This window comes from Schistocerca piceifrons, chromosome 1 (genome assembly GCF_021461385.2).
Source record: "Schistocerca piceifrons isolate TAMUIC-IGC-003096 chromosome 1, iqSchPice1.1, whole genome shotgun sequence".
In the NCBI taxonomy this organism is placed as follows: Eukaryota; Metazoa; Arthropoda; class Insecta; order Orthoptera; family Acrididae; genus Schistocerca; species Schistocerca piceifrons.
The window spans coordinates 294,465,563-294,493,401 of NC_060138.1; the positions used below are offsets into that span (position 1 = coordinate 294,465,563).

A 27,839-nucleotide genomic window follows, 5' to 3' on the forward strand; every position below is an offset into this window, starting at 1 on the left:
TGTTCGCTGCTCGGTGCCTCAATTATATGGTGAGTTTTCTCCTTATCTCTCTCTCTCTCTCTCTCTCTCTCTCTCTCTCTCTCTCTCTCTCTTTCCCTCCCTCCCTCCCTCCCTCTCTCCCTCCCTCCTCCTCTGCCCCCTCCTTCTCCCCTGTACACCCCTTCCTCCCTCTACTTCTCCCCCCCCCCCCCAATATACGATGCAAATAACTTTTAAAATCTAAATTCAAGTCCTATTGTATTTCAGCCACTGCTGAGGCACTATTTGGAGATGCCGATGATATTAGCACAGATGAAGAAGCTGCAGCTGAAAAAGCAAAGAAGTCTGATGAGGATGAAGAGGAGCAGGAAGAAAGACGAAGTCGTGATGCAGGAAGTGACCAGGAACGAAGAGTAGATGATGATGATGAAGCAGCTGCTGAAGAAGGAGGTTTACCTGTCATAGAAGATGTAATTATTTCACATTTTTGTCTAATAACTCAGCAGCTACAGATTAACACATTGGGGCTGACAAGCATACTATATGTTTGAAGAAATTTTAGGCTTGCAGGCAGTCGTCGTCACCCATACTGCATGATATTTCAACTGGACACCTACTAGTCATCCTTATGTGAGCTATCAAAGATTGACGAAGGTGTCCTCCATTCCGCAATATGTAGTACACTGTCAGTAAGCCACACATTCTTCAAGATCATGGTTGCAGACTGACCACACTCCCTGGTTGCAGTGCCCTCGCTGGCGGAACTGCGGACTCGATTATCCTCAGTGCTCATGGCCATAAGCATAGCGTGTTGCCTTCAATTACAGCAAGTCATGAAAATAACAGGATTTCAATGCATTGTCCAACTGGTATTCAATGTCACAATGCATCAGATTTTTTGTGATGTGTATTTCCATGGATTCTTTAATAATGGAGTCCCGAGAAGATGTTACTGTGTCCAAAATTATTGTTTCATCAAATTTCACTGAATGTTTGGTGGAGATACAATGTTTGGCAACTGTAGACTAACTTGGTTCCAAAATACAATTGTCGCATTGATGCTCGGTGCAGTGTTCTTCCACAGTGCGAGAGGTCTGGCCTGTATAAGCCATACAATACTGACAAGGTATTCTGCAAATTTCTGTCTTCTGCAATAACAAATTGTCCTTCATTGATTCTGGTAGATTGGCAGTCTTCAGTGGAGATGGAAAACCATTTTCACCTGAAAAATTACAGACAATTCTTGCTATTCTAAAGGAAATGTTGCCAACAAGTGGAAGAAAAGCTAGAGATTTTGCTAGGTGCTCTACTTTTGATCCACTTCCTGGTTCTTGGTTTTAACTGGTAGAATGTGCAGTTTCTCAGAACCCTGTATTTAGGTGGGTAAGCTGTGTAGGCAAATTATCTACATCTGAGACTGTATGAGCTCTGTATATCTGTCCTTCTGGTGTGCTCATAGTTGCAACTAAATGTTCCAGAGGGCTATTATTCTTCTGTCTAACCAAAACACCCAGGAAAGGTGAACTACCATCTTTCTCTAATTCCATAGTGAAGTGGACATTCTTATGAATGGATGTGAAAACCCCATTAATGTATCTTCTTTTTGTGACCACACCCACATATCTCCAAAATAGAGTTGCTTTGAAGGGTCCCTGATGCAAATGCTCTCTCATCAATGTCCTCCGTAAAAAGGTTGGCCACCAGGGGAGACAAGAGGGCAACCCATGACAACATCGTCACTCTGCTGAAAAGATTCATGGTGAACAAAACCTACGTTGAGGGAAGATTTTGTCAAAACAAAACAATGATGTCCACCTGAAACAGATTACCAGTTAATGTCAAAGAATCTGTGAGAGGACCTGTGTAAAAAGAGACATGTCATCAAAGGTAACTAAATGGTCCAAACTACTAAACAGAATGCCCCCAGAATGTTGACAAAATCAGCCAAGGTTCATAAAAGATGTGAACATTTGCCCACCTACGGTGTCAAAGCAAGATGTTTGGCTAAGTCATATGTGAAGTTGCTGTTCGTCATAATGGTAGATCTTCTTTATATATTTTAGGAAGCCCGAAAACTCTTGATGATATGCAGACATGTGTTCTTAACCCCTTTATAATCTCTTGAGGAAATGAGAATTAATTCAGGAGTGAGGAGTCTCATGCTGCACACATCCTGTAGGATTGAAACTTCCTGGCAGATTAAAACTGTGTGAAGGTAGGAGACGAGATACTGGCGGAATTAAAGCTGTGAGGATGGGGCATGAGTCGTGCTTGGGTAGCTCAGTTGGTAGAGCACTTGCCCGCGAAAGGCAAAGGTCCCGAGTTCGAGTCTCAATCCGGCACACAGTTTTGATCTGCCAGGAAGTTTCATATCAGCACACACTCCGCTGTAGAGTGAAAATTTCATTCTATCCTGTAGGATTGTAATCATCTTCCCGTAGTCAGAATCAGTTAGTAGACCGTACATCTTATAACTATAAGAACTATGACACAACAGTGCTGTTGCATTACCTTTATTGACTTCCAATACAAAAATTTCGGAATCCTCTCAGTGATTAATAGCACAGCCTTTTACACATAGATTAAGTTATTGCTTTGAGATGTAGCTTTCAAGAGAGCACAGCAATTTGTCCTTTGGGTGTTGCACAAAAAATAAGAAGAAAAACTTGTGCTGTTTCGAAAGTTCTTCCTCAGTGCAGTGTTGCACTACAAAATCACTGAGAGGATCACAACATGGTGGTACTGAGTGTGAATAAAGGTAGTGCAAAAGTACTGTTGTCTCGTAGTTTGTATGTTGGTAATTGTACGGTCTACTAAGTGACTCGGCTTATGATTGTACAGGACATACGCAACAGGAGACTTCTGAATTCCTGTATTCTTCCTCATTACCTCAAGAGATTAAGACCATGTAGTTGCATACCACCAAGACTCTTTGGCTTTCCCAAAACTCATAAAAGAGGTCTACCTTCATTGCCAATACTAAGCAAGATTAGGAGCCTCACACGTGACGTAGGGAAACATACTTCTTTGCTGGAGGTGACATCACTGGTTTGTTTCGGTACTCTCCCCTCAAACTATTTTATGTTCAGCCATGAATATTTTGAGCAGGCTGATGGCAATGCTGTGGGTCCTTCTTCTCTGGTTACCAACCTTTGAGGAGAGAGCACAAGGATCAGCAGCCCTTCAGCTAACTGTATTTTGGAGGTATGTGGATGGTACTTTCATAGTGTGGCCTCGTGTAAAAGATAAATTAATAGAGTTTTTACCATCACCTCAACTCTACTCATAAGAACATCTGGTTCACTATGGAAGTAGAGAAAGATGGTTGTCTGCTTTTCCTGGATGCCTGGATAGTTTGGTTGGATGGAAAAATGACGGCTCTCTGATGCATTCAGCTTATCATAAACCCACTCATACCAGTTTTTATTCACAATTGTAATATTGTTACCCAATGTCACAAACAATGAGTGAGCTTGAAACACTTGTACGTGGAACTCTTTCAACTTCAGATGCAGAAACTTGGCCTAAAGAGCTTGCTTTTCCTGTCAGATTAACAGGGCACTATCGGTTAAAACCAAGAAACAAGGATTGGATAAAGAGCTGAGTATGCCAGCAAAATATCTAGCATTTGTTCACAATATTTAGTTTAAAATAGCAAGAATCCTCCATAATTTTCAGTCCGACACCATGATCTTGACATGTGCGCAGAATACTCACAATATACAGGGTGAGTCACTGGCCAACGAGCTGGCCAGGACACATCTCCTTCGCGTCCAGCCCAACGATTTGGGAATTGTCTCTGCAACTCATTTCTAGCCATTAGCGAAAAATGTGCTGGATGCACATCATGTTGATACCACATTCTGTTTCTTTCTCCTAAAGGTATTTCTTCCAGTAACAGACTTAATGTTTCTTGCAGGAATGTGGTGTCCTTCACACCATTAAGATTTCCTTCGATGAAATAGGGGCCTATAATTCTGTCCTCCAGAATCCCACACCATACATTCACCAACCATGGTTTTTGGTGTACAACTTGCTGCAGCCAACATGGATTTTCAGTTGCCCAATAATGCATGTTATGCAAATTAACATTGCCATGGTTTGTGAATGTAGCCTCGTTAGTAAATGAAATCAATTTAATAAACTTGTTATCCATCTGAATCTGAAGTTGATCCCATCAGTAGAATTCATTGCTATGCATACAATCCAAACCAGTCAAATTCTTGGTGGAAATTTGTGTGGTAAGGATGATATTTATGGCAACGCAGAATGCGAACAACACTATTCTGGCTCATGCCAGATTCCCTTGCGATTTGATGCGATCTAGCACAAGGATCTCGAACCACAGTGGGAAAAGTACCAGTTTTCATTTCCTCATTACTAACTGTCTTTTGCCGGGTATGTTTCCAGCACGTTAAAGATCCAATTGTTCTCAATTTATCATACACATATTTAAACGTATGACATGTAGGGTGAGTACGTTGAGAATATCTTTCAGCGTATAAGTCTCTAGCTCTCACTGAATTTCGTTGGCATTTTCAGTAAATGAGAAGCATATCGACTTATTCTTGGAAGGAATACATTGTTCACATTCGCTTGATTCGGCGATACTAGTGTTGTAGTGCAAAACAGTCGAATCTTCTTTACATATCAGTGGCACATTAGATGGATAAATCTTATTCGTCGAATATTTACTATTTGCACGATATACGAGAGAGAATTGTCAGAGAATGTGCTTCGATAAGTGCCGAAGTGATAAGGAATACCACTCAATCCATGATAAGAAGATTACCAGTGGTAATCACTTCGAACATTAACACAATTGCCTGAACCTTTAGCCCAGACACATACAGATTCATATTCACTGATTTTACGATGATTTCTAGTTCTTGAAGTAAGAGGCATTGTAGACAAAAAATACGAAGCTCCAATGTCTCTGTTATACACTTCAGCTATATGATATGTATGATAGGCAATAATGTCTCTAGCATAAAATGTCTCAAGTCAACCTCTGTGACCTTCATTGACTTTCAAAGACCTTACTGTTACACACCATTGGATTCCTCTTGATAGCCGCTATCAGAAAATAAGTACCAAACTATAGCATCCCATTTAAAAAGCAAAGTTGACCTTCATATCTCTGAAGTAACCCCACCTAGCAACAAAAAACCAACGTCATATTATGGCCCCTGTTGTTCCATGCAACATTTGTCCCACAAACTTTTCAGCTACTATCATACTTTCGGAGTTATTCTAGGTGGCAGTAGTCAGTGACTCACCCTATATATTTCGAAACAGAGGATGTCTTCATAAGTTTTCGATGGGTCACCTTAGGGTGAATGGCAAGTGGCCAGTTGAAATATTGTGGAGTGTAGTTGACGACAAGCCACTGCAAGCCTAGCATTCCTTCAAACATTCAATTTGCCAGGAAAACTTTAAAATTTGCATTTTTTTTCTGCGATTTAACCTTTATTCTTAATGATATGTGTTCTTCACTTTCAACTTTTTTTAGATATCTAAATGTACATTTTATGTTATAAGTTATGAGAATACTTTCTTGGCTTTTTCTAATTGCACCGATGATTGCTAGGAGAAAGTACAAGTTCTTTATTCCCTCTCTTGCCTTCAAATGAAAATCGTATTGGATTTAAACTACCTCTGTTGGAATGTTGTTAGGTACCGATTCAATGTTTACTGGAAAAAATTGAAGAAAACAAAGAAATTCATCTTCCAAAACTGCAAACAGTGTTCAGATTCACTTCTCAGGCTTACTATTTATGCACACATTGGATACAATATAGTTTCAGTTAAACTCAAACTGCTCTTCTCAAAGAATATACTTGAATGCATTAATTTGGTTGCGCATGTTCATAATTATCTGATCTTTCCTTACAGTTTTGGGTTTAAATTTTGTAAGTGTTCTGTTAACATCACCCATGAAGAATATAACTTGCAACCAAGTCACATCAAAAAATTGTTCGTGTATCATTGCCTTTAGTTATTAAGAAATTAAAATATTTATTGTGTTGTCCTCCAGGGCTATTTAAGAATCATTGTAGCCAATATCTCTCAGTATAATTGAACGAACTGGAATATTCACTTAAGCAAACAAAGAGCTGTTGCTGATGTAAGCCTCAAGATTAATGAAATTAATTGTTTTTGCGAAATTTTCCATGTTCATTAGTTTGGCGCGTAATACCTCTTGGTGTATAATGCAGTGTGTATGAATCCTTGACCTATCATAAATTTCTCTTTGCTTCTTTTACTGTAATGATACAAAGGAGTGCCTTCTGTAAGTATAGAATTTAATTGTGACAGTGGTCAACTTTTTTAAGTTCAAAAAGCATAGTTAATTATATCTTGTCCTATAGTAATGTTATGCAATGATAGTAGTTCCAATAATTCCTCAAAAGTATTTAAATCTGTGCTACAAGCAGAAAGAAACACAGCTAATTTACATATCCCCAAAATGTTCATACTCTTGTCACAGTCACCAGAATAGCTTTGAGATTAAATGAGTTTGCTTTGATTTAAATAGGAAAATTTCTGCCAGATTACCCATTCTTTTTGCAAGTGTATTTTGAAACAGAGATGGTCACTTAACACCTGTTGTATATATAAAGCAGTGTGTACATGTGTATGTCTGGATCTCCTCTTAAACCCCTCAACTGATATCAGCCAAATTTGACACAGAAACACCAGCCCTGCCAAGTATCAGCACTGTGGAGTTTATAACCTCCTAGCTCCAGTAGGAGCTGAGATACAGGCCAAAACATGTTTTTCCAGACCGTGGTACTGCCCTGCATGATAGACATGTTGTGTCATTACAGTATCGGTCTGCCAAATCGACCTGCTCTGCTGGACAGTCTACATGTCAGAGGCAAGAAATGATTTTTCTGGGCCCTGACATGTAGGCTGCCCTGGATGACAGGTGTGTTGCGTTTTTTAGTAGTATCGACCTGCTTTACATTGCAACCTGTATGTCAGGGTCGATTAATAATTTTCAAGCCCCCAGTATTTAGCCTGTCCTGCATGACGTGTGTTGTGGTACTAGTATCACTGTGCTTTATTGAACTGTATTGTAGGGGCTGCACATGCTCGTAAGCATGGCTGGGGAAGATTGAGATGGATAGAGGGGAGAGGAGGGGGGGGGGGAGGGAGGGATACATGAGCCAAGTGGAAGGTGTAGAGGGGTAGTGGGCTGGTGGAAAAGGAAGAAGTGGAGGTGGAGATGTGTTTAGTATACGTGGCAAACTTGTACGCAGGCAAAGCTGCAGGATGCAGGGAATAGGCTAATAAAGCAATGGAATCTTTAAATGAAAGAAACTATTCCAGTAACTTACCACACACTAACTAACTTAACAAGCTAATATGTGTAACAAATTCATTCAGTTTCTCATTAAAAGTGAAATATTTCATGTTAATGCGCATCAGACATATCACTTCAAATAAAGTGCTGTTGTTTCTTGGCAGCTCGTTACATTATTGCTAGGGTTGCTAGATAGTGAACCTTTTCTTGTTTGTACAGAGCAAAATGTTTTCTATTAAAGTGCATCAAATAAATCAATTTATACAACATACTGTTTTCTGGCAGCTGTTTGTACGTTCATTAGCTGTGCTAGACAATAAACTTGGAAGTGAAAGCTTCGGTATGCCTTTTTCTGCTTTTTGTACTGAAGCAGTGATGGAAGATGCTGAAAGTAAGTGTTCGTTAAACCCACTCGTTAATAAACAAATTCTGATGGGCCAATTCTTCAAAGTACATTGAGATCATTGGATGTATACCAAAACAAAATTGTTTATCAATTCAGTGGCTGGAGCATAAAAATATGTATTGTGGGCCGTGAGTCTGATACCCATGTTGTAAATGATACTGACATAGTTACACATGCTACTGTGAATATATACTGAGGGAAGGAATTGATGATTCTGACAATGTTGTATCTGAGTGATCTTCTTTATTGGCATGCTCTTCAGGTTAGCTAAATCAATAGTTTAGACAATGCTGAGCATCTCAAACACATTGATTTCTCCATACCAGTCAGCAAAGATTCCCTAAACATCAGTCGTGTGAAACCCAACTCATTCTTTTTTCACATGACATCTTGAAATTAATAAATCGAGGCAGTCAGAGGGATGCATTTAGAAAATTGTTTGACTCAGTGCCACATTAACATTTACTACCAAAAGTATGATCGTATGCATCAAACAGAATTTGTAACCAGATTGAGGATTTCTTGGTAGAAAAGGTACAGCATGTTATCTTGGATGGAGAGTCATTCATATATGTAGACATAACTTCAGAAGTGCCACAGGAAAATGTATCGAGATCCTTGCCATTCATGTTGTATTTTCTAGTCCTGACAGACAATATTAATAGTAACCTTAAATTTTTTCTTTGTTATGCAGTTATCTATAATAAAATACTACGTGAAAAAGATGCACAAATATCCATTCAGATCCAAAACATAACCTAATTTAAATGAGTATTCACTCGGTAGTCCTGTGTGAACGAAATTTCGAATGGCAGTAAGCAGAAGAAAAAGAAGAGCTCTAAAACCAGAACAAGAACACATCTAGAGCAGCATCTATGAAATATGCCAGTGATGATGCCTTTTAGATAATAAAGGCAAAATGTATATGACATGACAAATTAATTTTATTCAGTTATAATTAGACAAATCCAAAGAGATAATTTTCAGTGCAATATCCAGTCAGATCTTGATAAGATTTCAAAGGCTTGCAACTTTTTTTAAATGTGCATAAATATAAAATCATGCACTTCCAAGACGCACAAATGTAGTATCCTTGACTTCTTTACAAATAATTCACAATTGCAGTCAGTCAACTCATACAAAAATCTGTGTGTAAAAATTTTTAGCGATATGAGATCAGTGCATTGGTAGGATACTGCAGAAATGCAGTATAAAGAAATTTCTTTACAAAACATTCTTTGCCTGTCATAGAAAATTGTTCAACTTTGTGCAACCCATACCAAGTTGAAAAAGAACAAAGAAGGGCAGCACAAATGCTCGTAGGTTTGTTTAACTTGTGGGATAACAAAACAGAAATATTCAAAAACCTGAAATGGCAAATTTCAAGGACCATTATTAAGCGAGCTGTGCACATAAGTCTTGTGACTCTATACATAGACTGGAAAACCCTGTGCCTTTTTCCAATCCCAAGGCATGCTGCGTTGATCCAGCAGTCTTTTGTGGGCAGTATGTTGCCAATTGCTCTTTAGATGTGTGATTCATGTACCAGCTGAAAATTTTGACTTGTCATACCTTTTCCCTCCATACCTTCCAACTGTTTGGCTTAATTACGAAGTGGCTAATTGCCAGACTACAGATTCAAAGGTTTGACATTCAATCCTCCATTGATCCTAGAACTTTTTCTGTTTTATCGCTACTTTCACTGCTGGCAATAATTGCATGAATCTTTGGGTCAGTTTGTAAGGAGTGCATGGAAAGTGCAATAAATAGTGCATTGTCCACCAAACAAAAAAAAAAAACAGAGACTAATGTTGGAGTGCCGCTCTAGCATGCAATTCTAACTTGTTACATGTCACATGAAAGGAAAAGAAGAAGAAGAAATCATAACAAGATCATCGGATTTTTAATGGTCCCTACTTCTCTTAAAGAATGGTACAGCAGTAGGTGGAAAGAAAGCTAGCACTTTATTTGTGTGTATGGTGTCCAAAACTTTAGGTCGAAAGTAATTTTCACATGATGTGTCATTGCCACATAACATAGCTGGATGAAGCGTGGTCCATTCATAGAAAAAACTGCTGCAGTCTGAAAGAGATACGTGATGAGATGAACAGAAATGACACTTATTCAAAGACAGTGAATAAAAGGAAGTGACCATGGTGTGTGATGGTCCTCTGGATATTACAAAAGGGAGGACATGGTTCTTACAAGGATCACCATGTATGGAAATCATGCTCTGCAGCATACCATATTTTTCGTATGTAAGCCGCACTTTTTTTCTGGTTTTTGTAATCCAAAAAACCACCTGCGGCTTAGAATCGAGTGCAAAGCAAGGGGGAGTTCTGAAAAATGTTGGTAGGTGCCACCACAACTAACTTCTGCCGTCAAATATATATAGTGCTACACAGGCATGCTTTTCAGGCACAAAGATAAATACTGGCGCCAAAACCTCTGTGTCAGTAAATAAATTTAAAAAAAAAAGGTGGAAGACAAGCTTTTTCCTCCGCCCCGAGTTTCGACCACTGCATTTTCATACATTATCCAAAGAAGTAACTACAAAATCCGTATTGTTCATCTTCGAATGTAGCAGCATTTCAGTGTACTACGAAAATCCGACTGGCAAGACTGTTTGGGATGTTTGTCAATATGGCCAACTCTACGTTCTGAATTTTTTCCTACCTCTGAGAAGAGATGGTTGCTAATAGGAACTTTTATGAATTGTGAATCACATGCAGTATTATCTTCACCATAAGAATAATACAAATATAAACAGTTTGCCATATATTGTTTGGTGTTTGCTGCTATCTCATTTGAATCCTGTCTGCCTAATAAACTACGAAACTATAGTGAGACAACAGCAAACGTGGAAGAATATACATATCATGTCATGTTTATATTCATATTATTCTTATGCCTAATAGTGATACAGTCAGAAATGAATCACAGTAATTGACTAGATTTTTAAATCTAAGATGACTCTTAATTTCTGTGCAGAATGTAATGTACTAAAGAGGCACTTGCAAAGATTTTCAAACTGAGAAAAATTTTCACTAAACTCTCGTTCAGAACATCTTCTATCATACGCAGTCTATTATTTAGTTCTTGTTGATCATTATCAAAGAAAGCAGCAGTGTAAGTAACAACAAATAGGACTCTCTTGCCATTGTTTTGCTAATGAGTCGATTCCTCTCTCTCTCTCTCTCTCTCTCTTCTCTTTTTTTTTTTTTTAAAGTTGTAAGCGGCAGTAACGTGCACGTGCACAAAAGACAAAAGCAAGCCATGCTGCGAGTGGCGACAGGTCGTAAACACTCATTATCCGAATGTGACAAACAATGCATGACACAGTACAGTAATGCATTTTCAGCTTAGAGTGACATAAACACCTATAACAGAGAGAACGGCACTTATCAGATCAATGAAAAATAAGCAATCAATTCAAACCAGACAAAGCACGTGAAAAAGGAAGGGTACCCATATAAATACGGACAGAGCGCCTGACGCATAGCAATGGCTACCTGGTAAAGTTTAACTGGAAAGCTTACGACTCAAACCAAACTACTGTGGCTGTATCGTCATTCATTCGACCTAAATTGTCTCTCATTTTACAATGGATCAACTTTGTTTCGATTTGGAGGTGCGGCCTAAAACTTTTCTCTCCCCTTGACTTTCGAGTCTCAAATTTCAGGTGCGGCTTAGATTTGGGAAAATTTTTTTTCCTTGATTTTGAGTCTCATTTTTCAGGTGCGGCTTAGATTTGAGTAAATACGGTATCAATGTGGTTCACGAATGCTGGAAAGTCATTGGTGCATGTGGACATAGTGCAGAATGTCTCCCAACACGTTCCACAAGCTGCTCGATATGATTTAATTCTGTGGAACATTCAGGACTGTCCATCCACTAAATATCTTTTCTTTCCAGTAGTTTCTCCATCTGCACAATTCGCTGCGGTCACACGTTGTCATCCATAAGAATGAAATTAGGGCCAAATGCACCCCTGGAAAGCTGTACTTGGGGAAAGAGTGCAGTGTTACAATAATACTGACTGGTGAGTGTACAGTGTTCAGATATTTGGTGGTAGGTATGCCCATGCAACATTTTGGCTCCCCACACCATAACACCTGGACTCCCGAAATGATAGTGTTCCAATTATGGAACATGATCCTGGCTGCATTATGTGGTATGGTGACGGGAGGTGCAACATTGCATGGGCATACCAATCTCCAAATTTCTGAACACAGTACATTAGTCAAGTATGTTATTGTGACACTTCACTCTTTCCACATGTGATTGTGTTCAGGTGTGGATACCAGTTACACATAAGCAACAGTGTTCATATCATTTCCAGTTCTAAAATCCACTGACCACAGTTCACATGTCAAGGTAGCAAATCAATAATTGCTGTTTAAGTAGGACTTCCTTGAGTAAATTATCACAAGTGATGAAACAACATTTCATTTTAATATAAGGGTTAACAGCCATATTTAGATTTCAAGAAATCTTGGTGACATTATGCAGTGAGTTTGATACTCCTTCCCTTTTTTCCTAACATCCCAAAGGCATGTTTATTCTTTACAGAAATAAGTGTGGCTGGAATTGCTTATCTTGACATGCTGCCACTGTTATTCTTTTGTCACATGAAAGATGGACCAGGGAACTTCATTAGGCAACTAGTTAGTGCAACTCTTCTCCGGCATAATTTTGTGCATGAGAGTCTAAATAATGTTGTTTCCAGTTACCAGATTGGTCTCAAGAGCCCTGATGATAGGACATTTTTACCTTGCCCTCCACATTTATTCAGTCTGATATGCCACATCATTTTCTCCCTTGAGAATATGTAGAGATTTACATGAATGCGCCTAACTATGACCACCTACCTTATTTAAAAAAGAGGATGCAAGTATTTACTGGTCAGTCATTGCAGAAAAACTGAAGTTTTTTCCCCATTGTGTATGTCATTTTCAGCGTAAGTCAAAATTAGTAACTGAATTACCTCAGAAACTTCAATAGTGTTTCTGGAACAAAGCTGATACCATACTTTTTTTCTCTACTGAATTCTGCAGTATTATTTCTGTTTTTTGTAAATTTAATCTATGTTTTTTACAACAGCAGTTGATATGTTCACAGGATGAAGGTGAAAAAGAAGAAGAACCACCACCAGAAACAAGAATAGATGTTGAAATACCAAAAATTTCATGTGACTTGGGCCGAGAAATTCATTTTGTGAAATTACCCAACTTCTTGTCTGTAGAGACAAGGCCATTTGACAGGGAAACATATGAAGATGAAATTGATGAAGAAGAGACTTTGGATGAAGAAGGGCGAGCAAGGTCAGATATTGCTATTGTCATGTCATGTAATAGCTGAAGGCTGTGAAATGACAATATTGTTAGAACATGAGCAATTTTAAACTTTAATACTGATTCTACATGTGTAATTACTGTCACCAGATTAAAACTTAAGGTGGAGAACACCATTCGCTGGAGGCAAACTTTCGATAAAGAAGGTAATCTTACTAAGGAAAGTAATGCAAGATTCATTCGATGGTCTGATGGCAGTATGTCACTACATCTGGGATCTGAAATATTTGATGTATACAAGCAACCATTGCAGGTAATAATATTTTACAAATGCTTATATACCCTTTTAAAAGGCCCTCTTTTAATGAACCACTGTGTTTTGCAAGGAAAAAGTACTTGTTTTTATTTACTCATACATACATTACCTGGTCAAATAATGTGTCTTTAGGTGGGTTCTACAAAGAACAGAAATGGATTGTAATATTAGAAACATACTTGTACATATATTCCATTGCTGAGTTGTTAATGTGCAAGTATTTGTTTGATCTTCTTCCATGTGTTCCACTGGTGTTGTAAATTTGTTTGTTGTCATTTTTAGGGTGATCACAATCATCTCTTTATCCGCCAAGGGACAGGTCTTCAGGGCCAGGCGGTATTTAGAACAAAACTGACATTTAGACCTCACTCAACAGAGTCATTCACTCATCGTAAGATGACATTGTCTCTAGCTGATCGCTCACAGAAGACATCAGGAATTAAAGTGTTGTCTCAAGTAGGCTGGGATCCAGAGCAGAACAAAGGACAGCTCATAAAGGTAAAGATACTAGCAAACTTTAGTAAGTTATCACTAAGTGTAAAAGCATATTTTCTTGTTTATAACAATTTTTTCTGTAGGCAGCTGTAAGTCTACTTTCTTATCAATAAATTATACATCCAAACCAAATACAACTACTCTGTTTTAGGTATGCCATGCAGGTTACCAATTCCAATCTCTTATGAAATATAATCTGTCCGATGTAACAAATTTTTTCGGGCTACTGTCAACAACATTGATATATTTGGAGAAATGCATGGTAAAAACTGTGCTGCCTTACAATATATTTGTTCACAACTGGGTTTGATCATTGATAGTCTTCACAGTGGAAAAATAATGTTATAATTTCACAAGTCATGCATGCTATTTAACCAGAAAATATGCCTTAGCTGACTTGAAAAAATCAGAAAGAGAGACTTCATGCCATAATACTGGCTTAATCAAACAGAAAATATTGAAAAATGAAACCATGTGACAGCAGTAAGTACATAGCACCATTGCTCATTGCAATGGTGCTGCGACTCAGCATCTCTGGCGAGTAGCAACTATCCTTTTTCATAAATCTGATTTCTCTTGTTTTATTAAAACGGTCATTTCTCGGTGTGTAGGTGGGAATAAACAAAATATTTTTTTTCATTCAGAGGGTAACACTGGCGATTGAAATTTCATGAAAAGATCTCTCCGCAACATTTTATTGATTGATTTTATTGATTATCAACCCAGTTTGCTAATCGTTCCTATGAAACACTCTCCCCTATTTCACAATAACATAAAACACGCTGTCCTTTCTTGAGCTTTTTGATGTCCTCTGTCAATCGTATCTGGTAAGATCCCGTATCATTCAGCAGTAATCTAGTCAAGGACAGACAAGCTTAGTGCATTCAAGCTTTGTTAGTAGAGTTGTTGCACCTTCTAAGTGTTCTTTTGATGAAACACAGTCTTTGATTTGCCTATCCCACAAGATTTTCCAAGTGATTGCTGCAATGGAAATGAGCGTTTGGCGTCATTGGCCGGGAGGCCCCTTACGGGTCAGGTCTGGCCGCCTTGGTGCAGGTCTTATTACATCCGACGCCACATTGGGTGACCTGCGCACCAGATGGAGATGAAATGGCGATGAAGACAGCATGGCACCCAGTCCCGTAGTGGAGAAAATCCCCGACCCAACCAGGAATCAAACCCGGGCCCCTTAGGACAGCACACCATTCAGCTGTCGGGGCGGACACTGCTGCAATTTAATTTCGTAATTGTAATCCCTGTGTGTTTAATTGTGCTGACAACCTTGAAATTTTGTGAGGTTACAGGAAATTATTCACAGTTGCAAATATCGGCAAGTGTAGAATGGAATGACAACATTGAAAATTTATGCCAGATTGAGACTCCAAAAACTGTATTTAGTAACTCTGCTGTAGTGGCACTGTCATCAGCAACATTTCCATTACTGTCGCACAGTGAGGTATTGATTGTGTGTTGCCACCAGCATGCTTTGCATATGACTCATTTTCATTTTCTGCCATGTTTTGAGACAGAGTTTGTGTGTGGAAACTATTAAAAGCATCTAGTATTGGGGTCTGTGCTAAATTTCGAGCTTCTGTAAAACATTGCCGTTCTTGGAGGTTTTGTGTTCTTTTAAATCTGGTGTGCTTCCTTCGTTGCTTTTGCAATAGTGTCCTGTGCACTCGTAGATTTTTGTTGTTATGTATTAGCCCACTGATCTGACATGTTCACTATAACACACAGTGTGTGAGGGTACTTCTTTAATTTTTATGTAAAGGAATTAGGAATTGTGGAACAGCAAGAGAAATGACTTACAGAAATCAAGGAAAACATGAGTGAACAATAAATTATAATATAAGCTTTCAAAAACGAGACACAAAATCAAGAAAGTCAAAGACAAAATAAACCAACATCAGCAGACAATCAATGGGAAGGGTGAGTCAGACAAAGAAAGTTGAGAACTGAGAGACTGGAGAATAGCTAGCCCATTGAGAGACGGAAAAGACCTTTTTTATGAAGAACATAAAATTTAAATAAATAGTGAGTAAGATAGGGGATAAGTTAACAGCGGTGTTCTGTGTTTGTGTTGGTTCTTTGGGATGTTTATTATTTGTTAAAGGAGCAGAAGGGAAAAAGACAATAATAATACCAACTTTGTGAAAGTGAGCAAATTTCTCCTTTTGTGTTAATTATGCCTTATAGGCAATTTTAAATACTGTTGCACCCTGCATCCTACAGTAGTTCTACATTTGTATTAATTATGAATTTTATTATTGTTTTCTCTAACAGAAAGAGGAGGAACGTCTTCGCGCTTCAATGCGTAGAGAGAGTAAGCAGAAGAGGATACGAGAAAGAGGAGCCACTCGAGGTCTAAGCACAAGTTACCTGGAGCCAGATAATCGTGAAGAAGAAGGTTCTGAAGATGAAGGAGCCATTTCTCTTGCTGCCATTAAAAGCAAGTACAAGAAAGGTGGTGCATCAGCAAAAGGTATCTATCCTCAACAATAGTCTTGACTGAATTCTTTGAATGCCTTTGTTTTATACAGAAATTCGTGGAGTACCTAGTGTTTTAAAATTCATTCAGAAGTGCCACAAAGAACATTTGTGATATACAGGGTGACAATTGAGTACATGGGTGCAACAAGAGCATTAGTGGAAAAACGCCATATTAAGATAAATGGCCTCAAAGTTTTGAAAGTATAGGAATCATTTAATACAACACCAACACACTGAGAGACAGATTTATTGTCAAGAATATGCAAATGTCTAGTGTTTTGGCAAAACATCTGGTCATATTTAATGATACAGATATAAATATTGACATTTATAGCAACTCAATTAATGCTGTTATTGCATAGAATATATATCATTCAGCCTCTTTGTTTTACAAATGTTCTCGCTGTGATATTTTTAGGGTTACTGCACAATCTGTAGTCCTCAAATTCTGATACATCATCTGCTTTGTTATTTGGGACATCATTAATCACACATTCCGTGTTTAGGACACAAGTAAGCCACTCACCATTTTGTGGTTTCAGAAATTTACATAATGATAATACATCTCTTTTTTTAGCAATATTTGTTCCTGGTTTAGGCTCATTTCTCAAATTAAGGTCAGTGAAACTTAGAAAAGGGGAACTACGACTGAAAATAGTAAATGGTTGATATACTGGAGTATATGTGATCCTGATACCAGACCTGTTGGAGAGTAGTGTGGACAACATTATTTCTGAATGCTAAATCTGTAACCGTTGGCACGTGGTGTCTTAAAAAACATTGGAGCAAGAGCCTTTGATCGGTCTTTTATCAGGGAAGCAGCATTAATTACATTGAATGGTTTGGGGTACACTCTACATTATTCCATCATTTTCACATATTCAGTAGGAACTTCTATATTTTCAACCCTCTTTACCAGCGTACCATATTACACTCTGTATTATTCCATCATTGTCACATATTCAGTAGGAACTTCTATATTTTCTACCCTCTTTACCAGTGTACCATATTTTCCAAAATTTCGGTCGCATTGCTTGTAGGAGTAACTCCTAACAGGGAAGATATGTTCAATTTCAATCTTAAGATGTTTGGCCAACCATGATGAAAACATAACGACAGTAATATCTTGTTCTGTCCACCACATCAATTGGAAAAAAACACAGTTTTCTTCACATTCACATATATGGCCAACATTTTCTGAATAAAATCATACAAACACGAACTCACAGACTGTGGGTTTTTTTCTTTCTTCTATTTCCTAGAAATAGTAGTAACGTCATTAAGGCAATGAATATTAAAATTATGCAGCCAAAGAAGTCATACGTGAAACTGTGATTTACATTTAATTTAGGTATAGGCAAGTTCGGGGCATAATTAAATTCTAGAAAAAAATCCTATCGTCAGAGACAGATTTAATTTCTTCCATTAAATCTGCCTTCAAAGATTGATACGCTTTGGCACATGACTTACATTGGTCATCAGGAGTTTTTGCCAAACTCGTATCACACTCAGCACAAAAATCACACCATCTGATCTCGGTTGCCTAAAAGAATATTGACTATGTCCCCTCCAATACCTATGATAAGTGCTGTACTTCATTTTGAGTGGTTTCCCCTCTAACTCAAAAACATGTTGCCTAAAGCACGTATAAAGTTTATGAACAGTTAATTCAGGATTATCAAAACACGTCCTTTTGGTTCTGGCACTGCTGTAGTGGGACTCCTTATGAGGGAACAGGGACCAATGTTCTTCAACAAGATGCCAAACTTTTTTCTATCTTATTGGGCCAGTTGTGGTATTTACCCCTTTTGTCTTCAGGAATAGCACCTGGAACATAACAGAACCAACCCAAACAATTTTAATTGAATCATATTATTGAAGAAATTATTACAGACCTTAAAACAATATTTGTGACATGGATACGCCAGTCTTAACATAACATGCCTATCTTTATTGTATTTGGTACTGATCTCGGCCTCGTTTCAGAAATCTGCAGCACAGATAGTAAAAATTTCTGGCAAACTATTTTACAAATCCATTATGTTTTGTGGTATACATCCAATAATAGTTCCTTTTTGTGCTTCAGGATTGAGAGATGTAGTTTGTTTTTCTTGTTTTGATATGTATCCCATCAAGATCACATCCTGAAGTACTGTGTCACTACTATCCCAAAATGCAACAAACAGTTGTTTCTGTTGATTGATTTGTAAACTTTGACAGCACCTAGAATAGGTTGTAACAAACATAGACTATGATATAAAAATAAGCAGAACTGTATAATACTAAACTTTGTCCACTTGAAGATATGGCAAAGAAAAATGAACAAACATGATTCAACTGGCTTGAACTACTTGGCTGATATTTTTATTCTTGTGCGTACAGATATGTATATTTTGCCAGAATTTTGAAGCTTCTTAGCAACATTCTGTTTCCACCCTTCCGAATCACGTTGTCATTTTAACCCTACACAGTTATTGTCATCAACTATAATGTCTTCTTCCGAAGTAACATATTCATCACTTGTTGTCCATCTTCACCATGTGGCTATGCCACATGTGTGAACAATGAACTAAAGTCTTAGCTGCAACAAAAGCATTTCACATGATCTTCTTTCCAAAGAGCATGAAGGTTTTGGAAGATGATTTCATCTACATTGTCCAAAGTGATCTGATTTGGACAAGATGTGGTTCATGCACGACAGAGTGCAACCCTATCGAAGCAGGAGAGAGTTTCATGTCCTGGAGGAGCACTTTGGGGACCGCATTCTGACTATTGGGTACCCAGAGGCCACTGGCATGGGCCTCGATTGGCTGCAGTATTCTCCGGATGTGAACACATGTAACTCTTTTTTGTGGGGTTATTTTAAAGACACGGTTTACAGCAATAACCCCTGTTGCTAAGCTGAAAACAGCTATTCAGGAGGTCATCCACAGCATCGATGTTCTGATACTTTAGCAGGTCATACAGAATTTCACTATTCGGCTGCACCATATCATCACCAATGATGGCAGGCATATCGAACATGTGATAACCATAATTCAAATATCTGTAGTGATGTTTACATGTTGAATAAAGTGTGTGCATACCATAGATTGTAACTAACTTACATTTTAGTTCAATAGTTGTCACCCTGTATGTACTTGAGTGATATTCTAAAAAAGATCTAATAACTTCAACTTTTTTCTCAGCCGATAAACCGCCAATATATTCATCTGATGAAGAAGGATCAGATTTTGAAGCCAGGCGAGCAAAGAAGTTGGATAAGGCTAAAGCACTTAAAGATTCAGATGAGGAATCAGAGCAGTCGGCATCAGGATCTGAACAAGCCTCTGGATCTAGTTCTGGGTCTGGAGGTGAAGAACAGCAAAACAATAAGGATGAAGACCAGTCTGGTGGAAGTGCCGCTGATGATGATTAACTTTGTAACAGTGAAGCAAGTGCAAATTCTTGTTTGTATATAATTTTAAGTGAGGGTGAACTTGAGGTGGGCAACAGATTAGTGCCAAAGGACCATGTGAAATACATTGACTTTAAAAGACACAAAATGAGAATTATTGATTGGTACCTTTGTGTGAGGTACAGGCTAATAACTGTTTTGACCTTAGTGCTTGTGTTGTTTCACACTGTATTACTGTGATCAGTGTTTAAGTTATATTTGATAAACTTTTGACTGTGGTATTTTAATTTCCAAGTTATCTGACTATCTTGCTGAAAGTCCACAAATGACATTATGGTAAAATCTGAATTGCTAGGAATGTGATAATTATTGTTTTTATTTATTTACTATATTTGTATAAGCATGTCGTGAAGCATATTAATGTGCCCCGTTAACGATTTGCATTGGTTTCTGAATGTCATACCATACTTGATTGTTTTCATTCAGAATATTTTATCCTACAGTAGAGCTTGTGAAAAGATGGTAGTTGTACCAATTGCAGTGCAGTGTTGGCTAAATATCGCAAAATTTACAGAATGTTGGAAGCATACTCCTAGTTTGTCATACTACTGAATATTCTTCATTCGGTCAATTTTACTTCATACAGGCGACTGTGTGTTCTACAGATTCAGAGCACCATCTGTTCACAATGACACATTCTTGTAGATCTAAACATGTAGGGAACGTCAGATAGAATGTAAATAATAGAGGATTAAAGGACACCACCCACCGAATAGGAGAAGGGTTGTCTTGTTGACAGGCTCACACAAGAGAGAAAGGAATCTTGCTAGCTTTTGGAACAAATCCTTTATTAAGCTAGAGCAGGCTCATCCAAACTGTGCCCCTGGGGTGCTAGCGCCTGCAATCGCCCGAGGCCAGCGCCCAGGTCGAATTCGTATGTTGTTGTAGTGGCCAAGTCATGTCGCTTAGCTGACAGTGTGGTCTGCCCGCCGCACCTCGCCATGCTGCTGTAAGTGCGCTTCGTACGGAAGACAGACTGCCTCGCCAGCAGAGGTCAAAAGCATTGATACGACACAAAGCCGTCAGTCAACAGTCATAAGGCTACAGTGGATCGATATGGATGGTCAACAGCAGCAAACAAAAAAGAGGAGCGGCATGTTTGCACTATTTAAACCCGAGTGAGAAATTAATTTCTTTTGTACTGCTGTCCAAAATCATGCCAAATGTTTATTATGTCATCAAAACCTTATGTATTTAAAAAAAGTACTCTATTAAACGGCAATTTAATACCTGTCACAAAGATCAGTTAGAAAATTTGTCACAAAAGGAACACCTGTCAAGGCTTGAAGAACTAAAAGAAAGTTTCAACCAGCATTACAGAGAAGGAAGTTCCTATTGTATACCGAGCGAGGTGGCGCAGTGGTTAGCACACTGGACTCGCATTCGGGAGGACGACGGTTCAATCCCGTCTCCGGCCATCCTGATTTAGGTTTTCCGTGATTTCCCTAAATCGCTTCAGGCAAATGCCGGAATGGTTCCTTTGAAAGGGCACGGCCGATTTCCTTCCCCGTCCTTCCCTAACCCGAGCTTGCGCTCCGTCTCTAATGACCTCGTTGTCGACGGGACGTTAAACACTGAGCTCCTCCTCCTCCTCCTATTGTATATCAGATTGTCAGCAACAAGGAAAACTTCTTTTCAGTTAATTTTTATATTTGGGTTGCATTAAATCACATTGCAAATTATCAGAAGAGTTTGAAAACAGATTTTTAGAGATAAGTGAGCTTCAAGCGGCCTTAGGTATATTTGTTTGCCTGTTTTCCCATCGGGCAGAGGACGTCTCACAATTGTTTCAACTAGAGCTGATTGATCTATAGTAAAATACCCGCCTGAAGGACCGCTTTCTTACGTATACAATTTTGGATGATGTTTACAGATGTTTTCCATAAGAGAAGTATCCTCTTTTTTCACATGCACGCGGCCAAAGTTCCCTCAATGTTTGGTTCCATGTGTATTTGGAAGCACTTTTTCTCCCTTTTAAAGCGTGCTAAAACTAAGAATTGTTCACTACTTAGCGATCAAAATTGGACGAATTCTTGGAGATTAGCAGTCTCCCGGAATATTATACCAAATCTGGACAAAATCATTTCCTCGCAAAAGAAAAATGTGTAAAATGTTAATTGTCTTCTTTAACGATGTTGACTGTGAGGATTAAAGGTCTTTGTAACCTTAATTCTATTTTTTAATAAGTTTACAAATTTGGTCATTTGGAATTATTGTGCACAAAACAGCAAACAAACAATGCAATGTATAAACTCTGAAAAGGGATACAAAAATCTGCAGCACGAAGTAACCCTGCAACAAAAAATATTTACTTGTAACTACTAACAGTAAGAATGAGACTCTATATCCCTTACGCAAAATTACCTCTAAAATAGAATATTTATGACACTAGTTCATTTAAGAAATCGATATATCTTTCAGGAGATGCCTACTTTACATATGACGAGTGTGCATGTGCAGTTCAAGTAGAATCAACCTAAGGGTCAGAAAACTACTAACTTGTTCTTCGATTCTTATTTTGGATATTGTTTTCTGAAGCTTTGTGTTTTAACACACACACAAAAAGCATGCACTCACCACGCCAGCTGGATACAATGCTGGGATTGCATTGTTGTCAGGTGGAGTGGAAGGAGAGAGAAGCGGTACGCAAGAAGAGGGGTTGAGGTTGGGTGGCTAGTGACTTTGAGGGAGGCAGCAAGTTTGCAGACTAGAAATGTGGGAGGAAGGGGTAGCAGGCATGCAGCCTAGGCATGTGATGAATGCGTAGAGTCCACACAAGTTATGATGCCCAATGTGCAGTGATCAGTTTTTATCCAAAGCACTGGACGAGTTTATTTGGAAGGGGAGGCCAATAGTGTTTGCTCCCTTTCGGCCGGTCATCAGTGTTAGAATCAAGACACACAAGATGCGATCTTTCTTAAAGGATTTAGCAGAATGTGTTCAGTAATAAAAAAAAATAAATAAATAAAAATCATTTTTGCTTTACTTGTAGCTTTATATGTTAGGTCCATCATGATGTGCCCATCATTTCGTTAATGTTCATAAATATTATGATATTTACATGGGAATAACATACTGCATGAAACTCAAAAAAGTTTGCAATGAAAAATAGGGGTTGCTATGATTTTGCATGTGGTGCACATTAAATGGTTGCTGCATATGAACTTTAGCTAACATACCAAATTTTTCTTTAGAGTTGGGTGGAGGTCTTGGTCTGTCTCAAGAAAATTGATCTGATATAGCACACTCATTTGCAATCGCACCACACCAGCGATAAAAACAGAGTGAAATATCCACAACATTCCTCATATTTCATAAATAATTTGAAATTGAAAAGATATTTTGGCGAATGGTAGCATGCAAAGAGAAAACTATTTTGCCATATGTTTATTATGCAAAACTTCGTTATCTACCATGTTATTCCACTAACAACAGACTTTTTTAATGGAAGGATTTAGTTGGTGAAATGAGAAATGCTGTGGGTTCGGCAACAATATAATTGAAGACATTACACGTTTATTTTGTACTGAGGATGTGCTTTTTCATAAGCTACTGACTTTACTTTGCCTCAGTTCCTCACGTAAAAAGTTTAATAAACCACTGTTTCAGAATTCTGTCGCAGTTGTGTCTGCACAGGTCGTTAGTGATGTGAGTTTTGCAAACTCCACTGTGTTTGGCAAAAGAAGCAAATTTTAATATGGCAACTAGAGAAATGTGTAGGTTTTACTCAAAATTTGCGACTCATGACACAACTCTGAAAGTTACAAATGGTTAACAAGCCAAGGGAAAAGAAATCCCTGTATTTTCAGCGGAATTCTTTTTAGATACTACACGAAGCAGAAGTGACACATCATTTTGAATAGTAACCGTGTAAATGTGGATGTGGAGGGGCTCCACTTAATATTTACAAAAAATGTGAGCATAGGGTTCAGTTCGGAATGATACTCTCCCCCCCCCCCCCCCCCCCCCCCCCCCCCCCCCCCCCCCCCCCAGCACTCAGCGTTTCCCCTACTGTGTCTGTCCGTAACCCCCACCACTACCGCTCTCCGCATGTGCACTCTACCAGCTGCGCATCTACTGGTCAGGTCAGGGTATTCTGCACGGACTCTACCGAGCAGGTGGGGTGTAATGAATTATGAAGGTGGTGTGGAGACAGAGATTGGGAGGGGTAGACAGGACAGAGGAAGACGGAACTGTTGGTGGAGTGTGTGGGAACAGTGCGTTAACAGAGATTGATGCCAGGAGGGTTACATGAGTGAAGAATATGTTGAAATGGTAACGCCTATCTGCGTAGCTCAGCAAAGCTCATGGTGGAGGTAAGGGTTCAGGTAGCCCAGGTTGGGAAGCAGCCACTAAATTTGAGCTTATTGTGCTCTGTTGCATGCTGTGCCACTGAGTGATCAACTTTGTTATTGGCTGGCATTCTTTCTAGTTGACAGTTAGTTGGTTGCTGTATTGATATAAAAAGTTGTGCAGTGATTGCAGCGAAGTTGGTATATGACATGACGGCTTTCACAGGTGGCCCACATCTAATGGAATAATACAAGCCTGTGACCTGTGACAGGACTGGAAAGTGCTGGATGGGTGTATTGGATAGGTCTTGATCGTAGGTCTTCCTCAGGGATATGATGCCTGTGTCAGTCCCACTCCCAACACTGGACCACAGGGTTTATATCCCTCTGGAAGACCCAAATGTAAAACCTGTTCAATCCACCCACCCAGTATTTCCTACCCCAGTCCTGTCATAGGTTTATCCTACGCCATCGGAGGCAGGACCTCTGTGAAAGAGTCATGTCATATGAGAACTCTGCTGCAATCACTGTGCAGCTTTTTATGTCAGTGTAACAATTAACCAACTGCCCACCAGAAAGAATGACCACCACGAAACTGCGACCAAAAATAAAGTTGATCACTCAGTGGCACAACATGCAGCAGAGTACAACACACTTGATTCCAGTGGCTGCTTCACAAACAGGACCATCTGGATCCTTCCCTCTACCGCCAGCTTTTCTGAGCTCTGCAGTTAAGAGTTGCCGTTCCAACACATCCTTCGCTCCCTTGACCGTCCTGGCCTCAGTGTTAATTAGCCCACTGTCTTCACACCCTCCATCCAACAATTTCCCCCTCATCTTTCTCTCACCCCCTCTTGATCCACATGTCACCTTCACTGTGCACCACACCCCACCAGCTCCAGTAACTGTTCATCATATGTGTAGCCCATGCACTTGCCACCCCTCATTCCCACATTCCTAATCAGCAAACCTGTTGCTGCTAGCTACCCAACTCTACCCCTCTAGTCATCAGTCGGCAGGTGATGGTTGAACTGATCACCGTAGCAAGTAGATATCTGCTAATTCCATTATTGCTGGGCCCTGTTTTGAACATACGAGATAGATTTTTCCTACACATTGGTCAGGGGCCTGAAGATAGTAAAACGCTGAAAGTGGTTGCCAAATAAAATAAGATTGAAAATTGATGGCTGAAAGGTATTTAATTTGACATCCTCAAACACAGAACTCATCTGATTATGGGACCTCACTAGGCCTGACCAAGAAGGAGATTGTATTCCACGGAAAACCATTGAGTTGAGAGACATGAATTTCTTGTCTCATACATCTGAATGAATAAGTGAAGCTTGTCATCACAAAGTGTTTCAGGCATTAGAGCACGGGAGATTTTTTTAAATGGATATGAGAGCCATGTGTGTGTGTTTTCTGAAGTTGTGTTTACATTAAAATATTCATCTAACATGCCAAGTTGACTTTGTGTCTTGGTGCTTTGCACTATTTTGAAACAGTGCATACAGTCTATAAAGCAAATGTACCAATATTGCACCTCTTGCTACTAAGTTATTAGAACCCATATTTTTATTATTTTTTAGCATTTTGTACATGCAAAAAATGTTTGCTTCATATGGTACTTGCCGTCCTGCATATGGTAGTTGGTACCTTTTGGTTACTAATACTGTAGTGTAGTGCTCTGGTTCTTTTTTTTTTTTTTTTTTTTTTTTTTTTTTTTTTTTTTTTTTTTTTGCATAGTGTGCATTCCTAGCCATGCTGTACTCTGAAGACTTAGTGAAACACAGTACAAATTGTAGATAATGAGTCATTTTGCAGTTAATATATATGGAGCAATTTATATCATGTTTAAAATTAATTACCATTCTTTGCAAAATGTTTAACTTGATTCTCCTTATTTAAATATTCTATTGTGACTAATGGGCTGTTTATTAGTTGATTATAGTCCATTTCCCTATTTAAGCAAAATCAACTGCCATTTGCAGTTGTTGTTTGGGAAAGTCTGCCTCTGCACAAACAAAATCCCATGCCACTTTTCTTGATGTTGATCTCATCCTCACCGAAGGCCAGCTACACACTTCCATCCACATCAAACCTACTAACATACAACAGTACTTACATTGGGGTAGTTGCCAACCATTGCCTCTCATGCAGCCTTGGCATTTGAGGCAAACTTATATGTTCGGATGCAGATTCTTTACAGCAATACACCACCACTCTCACTTCAGCCTCCACTGGATGTAATTATCCCAACAACCTAGTTCAAAAGCAGATTTCCCGGGCCATCACATCCAGTCCTGGTACTGCTGATCCCTCCAAAAAAACAACTTCAGAGCTCACCACTTGTCACCCAGTATTATCCTGGTCTTCAATGCATCAATCAGCTAGTTCAACAAGGCCATGACTTACTAAAATCATACCCTGAAATAAGATTCATTCTGTCTGAGATTTTGCCCACCACATCTTGAATTGCTTTTCACCACCGCCCCAATCTCCACATTATCCTTGTCAGACCCAGACCCTGTGCTCCTTCTGCACCCATCTCCCTACCCTATGACTCCTACCCCTGTGACTGTGCCGCTGGAAGACATACCCTATGCTTCCTCCTTCCACCACCTATTCAAGCCCTGTAAATGGCAAAACATATACTATCGAAGTGAGAGCCACCTGTGAAACAACATATGCCATATACCAGCCGTTACGTAAACACTGTTGAAATTAATAAAATATTCTGGGCTATTGTGTCGTGCTCTGAGGGACGACACTTCAAAACCGGACGTTTCATCCCCATTTGCAAACATTTTCAAGGGGGATTGTAGCTTTGTTGAACATCCGATTCACTCCCTGGCTCGCTACTGACTACAGCAAAAATCCGCTTCCACGAGATTCCGCGCAGTGGCATAGTGGCATGACATCTTATGTTTTGAATACGTGAGCGCAACTGAACATTGTCGACTGCCTCCATCCGCTGTTACTATCATCCCATGGTACACATCATCCTTCAGCACCGGAATCCAAATTTCATTCAGTTTCATGCTCTCCTCCTCCCTATTAAAATTCTTGGCCTTTTTCACCATCTCTATGGCCTCTCTGTATAGCTATTCATGGTATCAATTTGTGGGTGCCAGTACTTGAGTCCAGTCAAAATTAATGTGATGGTCTCCTGGCTGTAAAGTATGTTTCGCAACAGCTGAATTGTCAATCTCGCCCCTTCTGCAATTGCCCTTGTGCTCTTTAAGTCTTTTTTGCCAGTTCTTTTGTAAAGCCCACGTATACCTCCCCACAACTACATGGAATCCTATAAATTCCAGCAGTTGGCGATCGTTCTTCTCCAATTTTAGATGATCTTGTATCTTCCATGTGGGTGTGTAAATTACCACAATGTCCCCCTTTCTCAAGATTTTTCCTATGTGGTCAGCTGCATCCTTAATGACTGGCAGGAAAACTTTCGACTTCACCAGCGCTTGAGCATCACTGTGATTTCTGCACGTTGGTCTTAATGCTCTTTTCACCTCAGCGAACAAATAACCTTTCTTTAGCAATGCAGTGGTGAGATGTCAAGCAGCTCTGGTTCACAGATTTACCTGGCTCTATCTGCCAATGTTTTTATGATGCCTCACTTTTGTTGTGGGTGGTGGTTCGCATCCCAGTGTAGATAATGGTCTCTGTGTGTGTGTGTGTGTGTGTGTGTGTGTGTGTGTGTGTGTGTGTGTGTGTGTGTGTGTGTGCAGGTTTTCGGTAAACTGTGTGGCCCAAGCTACCATCTTCTTTCTTGAAAACTAGTACATCAAG

General features: G+C 39.1%; 1 protein-coding gene across 1 annotated transcript in view; it reads left to right on the forward strand.

The window, feature by feature from the left end:
• LOC124792794 (another transcription unit protein) overlaps positions 1-21,204 on the forward strand; it is a 56,137-nt gene extending 34,933 nt beyond the window's left edge. The window contains exons 5-10 of the mRNA XM_047257969.1: positions 247-449; positions 12,816-13,018; positions 13,139-13,301; positions 13,587-13,802; positions 16,086-16,284; positions 19,481-21,204. Coding sequence (XP_047113925.1) covers positions 247-449; positions 12,816-13,018; positions 13,139-13,301; positions 13,587-13,802; positions 16,086-16,284; positions 19,481-19,710 — 1,214 coding nt within the window. The 3' untranslated portion in view covers positions 19,711-21,204. The remainder of the gene's footprint in view (positions 1-246; positions 450-12,815; positions 13,019-13,138; positions 13,302-13,586; positions 13,803-16,085; positions 16,285-19,480) is intronic.
• Positions 21,205-27,839: the final 6,635 nt, after the last annotated feature.